The sequence below is a fragment of the Protobothrops mucrosquamatus genome, unplaced genomic scaffold, assembly GCF_001527695.2.
Source record: "Protobothrops mucrosquamatus isolate PMUCROS unplaced genomic scaffold, P.Mucros_1.0 scaffold9383, whole genome shotgun sequence".
NCBI lineage: Eukaryota > Metazoa > Chordata > Lepidosauria > Squamata > Viperidae > Protobothrops > Protobothrops mucrosquamatus.
The window spans coordinates 1,413-10,644 of NW_015395174.1; the positions used below are offsets into that span (position 1 = coordinate 1,413).

The 9,232-nt window shown below is 41.0% G+C and overlaps 1 protein-coding gene across 1 annotated transcript; it reads right to left on the minus strand.

Moving 5' to 3' along the window:
* Positions 1-660: 660 nt before the first annotated feature.
* LOC107300970 (Golgi-specific brefeldin A-resistance guanine nucleotide exchange factor 1-like) lies at positions 661-8,568 on the minus strand (the record flags this gene model as incomplete). The annotated part of the gene is made up of 6 exons (XM_015830249.1): positions 8,338-8,568; positions 7,486-7,579; positions 4,318-4,494; positions 2,197-2,261; positions 1,635-1,758; positions 661-732 (listed from the first exon to the last, which is right to left on the minus strand). Coding segments are annotated over exons 1-6 (753 nt in total), but the record flags the coding sequence as incomplete, so codon positions are not given.
* Positions 8,569-9,232: the final 664 nt, after the last annotated feature.

The window sequence follows — 9,232 nt, forward strand, 5'->3', positions numbered from 1 at the left end:
TGGCGAAACAGATTGTTTTGGGTTTTTGGCTTCTAAGTCAAACCCAACCCCAGCACATGCACAAGAGTCGTCAGGCACACGGAGGACAACAGTGTCTGGCAGCAGCCACAGCCCACCAGCCCCTTGGCGCAGTGCATGTAAGTCCAAGCGCGGAGGCAGAAGTGGTGGGAGGCAGGATATCGGGATGTGCTGCGCGGCCACCTGGCTCGGACTTACCTACGCTGCGCCAAGGGGCCAGCGGGTTATGGCTACTGCCGGACACTGTTGACCTTCGCATGCTCCCACCTCTTGTGCTGGCCACATCCACCTCTCCCGGGCTTATTTTTGGGGTAGGGCTTATATTAGGCCCATCCCCCAAAATCACGCTAGGACTTATTTCCTGGGTGGGTCTTATTTTGGGGGAAACACGATAGCAGAAAGCTAAGCATGGTAATTGTATATCTCTGAAAGAAAATGAAACCAAAATAGACAACGCAGCACCAAGTAATTTCTAGGGGGACAGGACTCTAAGAAGCTAGCAATTATTTTCTTATTTTAATATGCAAGCAATGCAAATCCATCCAAAATGAGCAATGGCATCTCATTACTCAGAGTAAGTTTTCTCAAATCTCTGCAACTGGTTCACTTCTAACCTGCCTGAAAGGCTAACTCGGGCCTCACCTTCATTAATTCCTGCAGGGACTCAAGTTGCAGAAACTTGCTCTCAGTGATTAACTTCTCTGGATCACATTGCTGTAAAGTGGAAAATGGGAAGACAAATAAAGTATTAATCTCATACGGCAGACCTTGTAAAATATACATAGTATAAACACCTAAGTGTCCACAAAGTTCTAGAATACACTGCCTCTTTATTAATACCCCATACTAATTTTAAGAGGAAGGGACTCCTTGGTTTGAATCCAGCATCTTTTTCTCAAGAAATGAATAGCAATAGCAGTAGCACTTAGACTTATATACCGCTTCACAGTGCTTTACAACCCTCCCTAAGAGGTTTACAGATGTCACTTCCGGAAGTCCGTTCTAGGCCTCGGAGGCCCAGGCCTGCATCCACACAGAGAACCGGAAATTCAGGTATTTGAATCCCACCACTGGACTCACCCCCAACAGCAGAAAACATCCTGCAGCCAAGAAGGCTCCACACACATTTTTAGTACTCAGGTGACCCTGAGTACTAAACCTCCAAATGGCCTCAACGACTGACTCTCTAAAAGAATGCAAATGACCAGCTGTCTGCAAGGAATAGAAATCCTTCCATTCCCCACCATCTAGTCAAGAGCTGAAAAAGTTTCTTGGATGAGAAGCGAAACGTCTTCAAAGTAAAACAAGAAAGTCCAGTTGCCTCCTGAAAAAGCACCTTTGGGACAATTAAAATATCTATTTCCAATCTTTTAAAATGATCATAACTACACATAATAATCTGACTTTGAGACACGGTTTCAGTTTTTCAGGTGTAAGTATTCTTTTGAACATGGACATTGACAGTTGAACTACAGAATCAGATCCATCACTTCTCAATGCTAATAAATCTGTCCGTCGACAATGGAAAGACACATTTATGGCCACAATTACTCAGTGGATTAAAGATTTGATGTTCTACTCTATATGCCGTTGTCTTTCATCCGAACTCAAATTACCTTTATACATTCCAGGGCCATTCTCTTTGCTTCTTGATTCTCTGTGGATGGTCCTCTCATACCAGACTGTTCTGTGCCACTGAGTGTCAGCCAGTTAACAAAGATAAGCACTGTAGACTCTCCCCTACAAAAGACAAAAAAAAACCATGCTTATAGATAGAGGAGGAAGGAGAAACTTGCAAATAGAACTCAGTATCAGAGTCCCAAATCTAATGCAGCCAAAATGCTCCAATTTATTTCACAAGAGAGGTGTACCAGCAACTTTATTAGAAGTCCAAGGATTGCAAATGTATAAACAAATACTATCAAATTAATGGAGGTATGGAGGAATCTCAAACATCTCAATGGGGATAAAACATCCTCAGGAGACACAGAACATTAGATATAGACAAAAACTGAGAGACGGACAAAAGGCTATGCCCGTTGGCTGGAATCTAACAAAGAGGAATTTGCGCTATGTGATACAGATTCCATCTATATTCTCTAACATCTAATAGTTTTATATATAAATGCAGAAGTTCAAGCTTTTCTGTCAATCTATTCCATTATCTGGGTTACGCACCGATTAGAAGGGGTTTCCTCTCGCTGAAGAGAGATCTTGCCATTGGGATCTACAAAATCTTCAACCTGTAGATCAAATCAATAAATTACTACTTTACAATGTATTTTATTAAACTATTTCAATATCGCTTTTCACTGTATTACTAGTGCATACTGTAAACACCTACATGCATACACACACAAACACATATAATAATAATAGTAAAGTTGGAAGGGACCTTGGAGGTCATCTAGTCCAACCCCCTGCTCAGGCAGGAAACCCTATACCATTTTAGACAAATGGCTATCCAGTCTCTTCTTAAAAACTTCCAGTGTTGGAGCATTCACCACTTCTGGAGGCAGGTTGTTCCACTGGTTAATTGTTCTAACTGTCAGGAAGTTTCTCCTTAGTTCTAGGTTGCTTCTCTCCTTGATCAGTTTCCACCCGTTGCTTCTCGTCCTGCCTTCAGGCGCTTTGGAGAATAGCTTGACTCCCTCTTCTTTGTGGCAGCCCCTGAGATATTGGAACACTGCTATCATGTCCCCCCTCGTCCTTCTCTTCCTTAAACTAGACATACCCAATTCCAGTAGCTGTTCCTTATATGCTTTAGCCTCCGGTTCCCTAACCATCTTTGTTGCTCTTCTCTGCACTCTTTCTAGAGTCTCAACATCTTTTTTACATCGTGGTGACCAAAACTGGATGCAGTATTCCAAGTGTGGCCTTACCAAGGCATTGTAAAGTGGTATTAACACTTCACGTGATCTTGATTCCATCCCTCTGTTAATGCAGCCTAGCACTGTGTTGGCCTTTTTGGCAGTTGCAGCACATTATCCCTAAAATGATTTTGAAAAAGGCCACTAAAATAATAGGCACCGAAAGATAAAAGCATAGCAACAGTAAACCAGTCTTGGGATTCTGCTGAGTCTTCTCAAGCGCATTATTTCCTTTGTTTCTTAGTAACAGTTCTGCCCATCTGAAGCAGAATGGGACAACTCAGCGCAGGTGGGTTGTCGCAGGCGGGTCAATGAAGATGGGTTGGCGCTGACAGATCTGTGCAGATGGCTCGGATGGATCCATGCTGAAGGGTTGGCCCTGACAGGTCAGCATCAATGGGTCGCCCCTGCTGTCCGGATGCAAAACAAGTGGCCCCCACCCCCTAGACAGGGGGACAACTCGCTGCCTGCAGGGCAATGAAGCAGGGAGGTGATAACTTATGAGCAAGGAGGGGTAACGTCTGCACCCATTTTTTACAGGTAAAAATATCTCACAACTTCCAAGATGTTATGATTTGAATTTGTTTTAAATATTTTGGTGTTTCGTATTTTAAGCTTTTTTTTTTTTTTGAACAAACTAAAAAATTCTCGAAAAGAAATACAGGAAGATCTTGGCTTATAACCGTTAATATAGCAAACATTCAAAGGGGACTTATAAATGGTCCTTGATCATGCAGCATCCCCGATACAGGTGCTTGGCCACAGATTTGCATTTCGAACAACTGCAGCATCCCACAATCATGTGATCACCATTTGCGACCTTCCCTGCCAAGTCAACAGGAGGTCTTGCAAACTGCTCCTGCTGCTTTTTCTCCTGAGGAGACCATGAGTAGCATGGGGATCTCATATTCCACAGCATCCTTACATCATCAGTTGTACCTATGCCGGGGTAGGCAACCTTGGCTCTTTTATGACTCGTGGACTTCAACTCCCAGAATTCCTGAGCCAGCCATGCTGAGGAGAAAGGGAGAGGTTTCCAAGCTGAGCCATGCTGGCTCAGGAATTCTGGGAGTTGAAGTCCACGAGTCATAAAAGAGCCAAGGTTGCCTACCCCTAAACTATGCCTATACTCCCTAGAGCTCACCCACACTCATACCCACCCATTTGTGTACCCACCTGAACCCGGGCCTGCCTGTACCACTCACCTGCATACGTCCCCATTCTCTCAAAAACAAAACTGTATGTCATTATATTTTATAAAATCCCAATTTATAAGTTTTTTAAGATAGCATTTAACATTCTGCAAAAAAAAAACATTTTAAAACATTTAAGCTTTTTTGTTGTGCTTTGATTATACAACGAAGCCCAAGCATGGCAAATCCTTGTCCTCTCACCCAATTATCCTAGCATCTACTGTCATTTGTTTTACCTCCACCATGGTTTTTGGCAATAATTCTGCTCTGAAAAGTTGCAACATTGCCTCCATTATGTTTTTCCAGCCCTCTCGTAAAATATCGCCATGTCGATGAGCCAAGTGGAACACAGTCTTCGCTGCAATGTGGGCTTTTGGGTTGCTTCCAAAAACTGTTGGCAAATTCTCAATTGACTGCAAGAGAAAAGTACAAATAAATAAATTCTTGTTTTTTTTAAAAAAATCTCAAGTTTGGTATAAAGTATTAACTCAAAACAGGAAGACCTGATTTAGTCAAATGTTCAGTCACAATATTTGAGTAAATTTGACTAATATTTCACTACTTTCACAGCCTATATATATTGCAGTATACTGTCTGTAACTAGTTAGATAGCTCTTCACTCTTTTTAAGGTTACAACCAGATACCGCTTCTTCCCATAATCTATCCCTTATCTAGAAGCACATCCATAAGACATTGACTTTTCAATCCTTGTGTTAGCAAAAAGTTTTATAAAAGTTTGCCAGAATTTCATAAAAACATGGCTCATTTTGTCCTTGATAAAATAAGCCAACTTTGTATTCTTTCCTTTTACCTATGACAATCTAAATCTTTTAATTCATTCAAATATTATCTTAGGATTTGATCTCTCTTCAATTCTTCTTTGTCCCATTGTGCAGGCTTCTTTAGGCTTAACACATCAATACAATAAAAAGATATCATCCAGGTCATTCTCTTGGTTTATCATTTGCACTTCCCCTTAATTTTTAAAACTTCAGCCAGCTTCTTCAAGCGATTCTCTTGGCTTGTCACTTGTATATCTAATTTAAATAACTTCTGTCTTGCAATCCATAATTTTTAAAATCCAATATTTCTGATTGTACTATTTCTGCACCAAGCACAATTTGTTTCACATCTGTCATCCTTCATCCTTTAAACATGGTCTATTCATAAAAGTAGGCACCTCACCGGCTAATAGTTTCTGGCCTCATTTTTTAAAGATATCTTTTAAATACTTCAAATGTTATAGTGTTTTGTGTCATTTTGTAAATCCCAATTCCAATCAAAGCCAAAGGCACTTTTTTTTTCTTTTTAACTGGAATCCTTAGTCCTTCTAGTATCCAATTTAAATACTATGTTCTCAAATTTTTGTAAGCACTTACAATATCCAAAATAATTCTGATTCCCACAAAAGCTGCTTATTTACTGGAGATTTTTAAGAAAAGATTGAACAGGTCCCATGCTTGTCCACGGGGTTGGACGAGAAGACCTCCAAGGATCCTTCCAACTCTGTTGTTATCCTATAGTAAAATTTTGAAAATTCCAGATTTGTCTGGACATTTCAATCATTTATAACTCTTTTGCTTCAAAATCTTATTTAACTTTTTCTGGACTTGTGGGGAAGAAATGGCAAACTGAAGACAACTCCACGAAAAGCAGATTGATGATTATAGCAGAATGAAGAGTTGGCAAATAGACCGGCTTATTGTAATTCCTGTCTGGACAAACGAGAAGACTCGAGATTGCCCACAAGTGTGCCACTCAACACTGCTCCTCACAAGAGTGCAAGAGAGCTGTCTCTGGCAGGTTTAGAGCTCTGAGAGACAAGGGACTAGCCATTTTTTTTCAACCAGGGTTGGTAGATTCAAAAAGACACTGAGTTTACATATATGTAGTCCTCAATGTGTGACCCCAAAATTTCTGTCGCTAACCGAAATAATTGTTAAGTGAGTTTTGCCCCATTTACATCAGTTGTTAAGTGAATCACTGCAGTTAAGTTAGTAACATGGTTGTTAAATGAATCTAGCTTTCCCATTAACTTTACATGTCAGAAGGTTACCAAAGGTGATCACACATGATCCAGGACACCGCAATCGCCTTAAATATCAGACAGTTGCCAAGAATCTGAATTTTGATCATATGACCATGGAGGTACTACAATGGTTATAACTATGAAAAGTAATCATAAGTCTTTTTTTTTCAGTGCTGTTGTAACTTTGAATGGTCACTAAATGAACTTGTCAACTCTACAATGAACCTGACTGCAGTCAACTTGGTTGTTCTAGCTTGCCACATGAAAGGGAGTGGGGGCGGAGTAACTTTGGCAGTCTAAACAATATTATGTCCTGTGGGAACCAAGGTCATTCTCTCGCTTGGAAGAGGGGGCGTTGGGCGTTTGGTCTGAAAGCCCGCCAAATTGCTCTATTGGGTAGCGTAGTTTGTTACACAGCACTGGGGTGGGAACTTTTATTTTGTAATGGTGAAATTATTTGGAGGGAATTTCAGACTTGGTTTCACTTTTGACCATGCCGATATTTTGTATCCAATAAACATGTTCTTTGAGGAAGCTTCAAGCCTCAGAGTTCTGATTTATTTGGTTCCGTCTATTGGAACCTTGACAGAACTATTGTAAGTTGAGGATTACCTGCAGTTCCTTTTGTGCAATCTTTGGTGCTTTGAGTTTGGCTCAGAGATTGGCTATGATGTTACCTAGTTGAGCCAATCTCTAAGCCAATTTCAGAGCACCAAAGACTCCACAAAAGGAAATACAGGTAATCCTCGACTTACGACTTTTTTTCTTGCAGACATTTTATTACCCAACTAGGTAACGCTGATGATGTTACCTAGTTGAGTAATGAAATATCTGCAAGAAAACAACTAAGCTTAGAGAGCACCAAGGACCTATAGTTCAACCGTCAAGATTTACTTCTATTGATACTTCCTTTTCCAGCCACTTTTGGAAATTGCTTATTAACAGCAGTTAATAATTTTCAATTATTATGAACTTTGGATCAACAGGTTTTAGAGCACTGGGTGGGTTTTCTTTAATTCTTGGTGAAAGACGTTTTAAGTACAAGTTTAAAGACTTTTTAAAAATGTAATAAACAGCAAAAGAATGTCCAGAACTTTGATTTTGGAAAGTTACAAATAGACCAAGGGTCCATTAAAATAAGATTTTGAAATTAATTATAAGAATCCTTCTTGTAGGAACATGCTTTTGTTTTCAATTCTCTAAAAAAAAATGGCAGGATGGAACTTTGAAAGTTGGACATCCTGGGAAACCAGAAAGAACTAAAGATTAGTATTAACTAATCAAGTGTTGGTATTTAATCGAAAAGAAAATCAACTCTGTTCATGGACTAGGTTTAAATTTAAATTATTTACACGTCTCTGTTTGACAACTTACCTCACTGCTAAGGGCTGTGAATTTACAGAGAGAAATGATGAGGTTGTCAAAAACATCACTGAGGCCGTAATGAGCAGAGATCATGGCGCATTTTCTGAAAGGCAAATCATAATGCTGTAAGAGAAATCACACAGATGCTTCCAGAATGATTCGCTAGATTTTTCACATTATATTTCTGCAATGCAAACAACAACAACAACGACAACAATAACAACAACAATAATAATAATGTTGGAAGGGACCTTGGAGTTGACGTCCACGAGTCATAAAAGAGCCAAGGTTGCCTACCCCTGTCCTAGGGCTACACGGTTCAACTATAGAAATGAAAGATAATGGTGAACACCTCACTTTATTCTGTGGTATGAACAATCTATGTATTGGGAACACCTATTTTGAACATAAGCGCATTCTCAAGGCAATATGGCACTCTCCTGACAGTTTCACAAATAATAAAGTTAACTATGTATGTGTTTGTAGGCAGCGGTACTCGGCATTGCTTGATGCATGCACCTATCAGGACCAGATATGAACTCAGACCATTACCTGGTCATGGCGTCACTCCTACTTGGGTTAAAGAAAAATACAACAATGCTAAACAATATACCCTTTTGCAGTCAAAAAATTGAAGGATGCTGCAGTTGTTGTGCAGTTCCAATTTACATTGACCAACAGTTTTCAATAACTACTGCAAGACAGCAGTAGTTATCAAAAACCAGTGGACACATTTTAAACAGGCCATTGTTAAAAACTGTATGTCTTTATGGAAAATATCGGCATGCTTTTCTTAACATCCAAGGTCAAAATACGGATATGGTACATAAAATAATTTTGTAGACTGTGAAGGAGAGTTACCTGAAACCAGAAATAGTCTTCTGGATTACTGCTTCATCTAAGCTTTTGTCAAAAACGTAGGAAAGAGCTGCAACAGTAGGTCCCCAGGTCATGGCAAAGAGGTCGTGATCATAGCTGCCAGGTGGAATATGCAGAAAGACTCCTTCTTCAGTGGCTCCACGGTGCAACAACACACTCCATACATAGTTTTCTTTTACTAAGCCTGTCTGCTCATCGGGCATCACAACCTCTTCATTTCTATCAGAGATGAATACAGAAACATTAAATGATCAATTGTTAAGATGCACTGTAGCAAACGTGCTAGGATTTTTTAAAATTTTATTTTTATACTCCTTTTTTCATATATAACAGTGGTGGTGAACCTATGGCACAGGTGCCAGAGGCGGCACTCGGAGCCCTCTCTGTGGGCACACACACTGTCTCCCCAGCCCCGCCTCCTCCCACAGCCCCCTCCTCACCAGCAGCCCCCCCGGAGAGTCGCCCCTGGACACGGCCCACACGAAGCAGCGCAGCCAAGGACATGGTAGCCGGGCAGCGGGGACAAGACTCTGCCCTTGCGCCCCGTCGCGCGCAGATGATGCTGCGGGGCCTGGGCAGAGGGTGTGGCCACCATGGCGCTGCTGGGCTGCCTGGGTGATCTGTGGCGGGCAGTGGAGGTGGTGGGTGGCCCAGTGGGCAAAGTGGAGCGGGGACGGGGATGGTGGGGTGGTTTTGGGGCACTCGGTCTCTAAAAGGTTCGCCATCACTGATATATAACTTCAAGTGGCAAATATATCTATATTCTGATTTCTTCCTATTTTCCCCACAAAACAACCCTGTGAGGTTAAGTTGGGTTGAGAAGCTGTGAATAGCCCAAAGTCACCCAGATAGTTTTTGATGCCTAAGGCAGGACTAG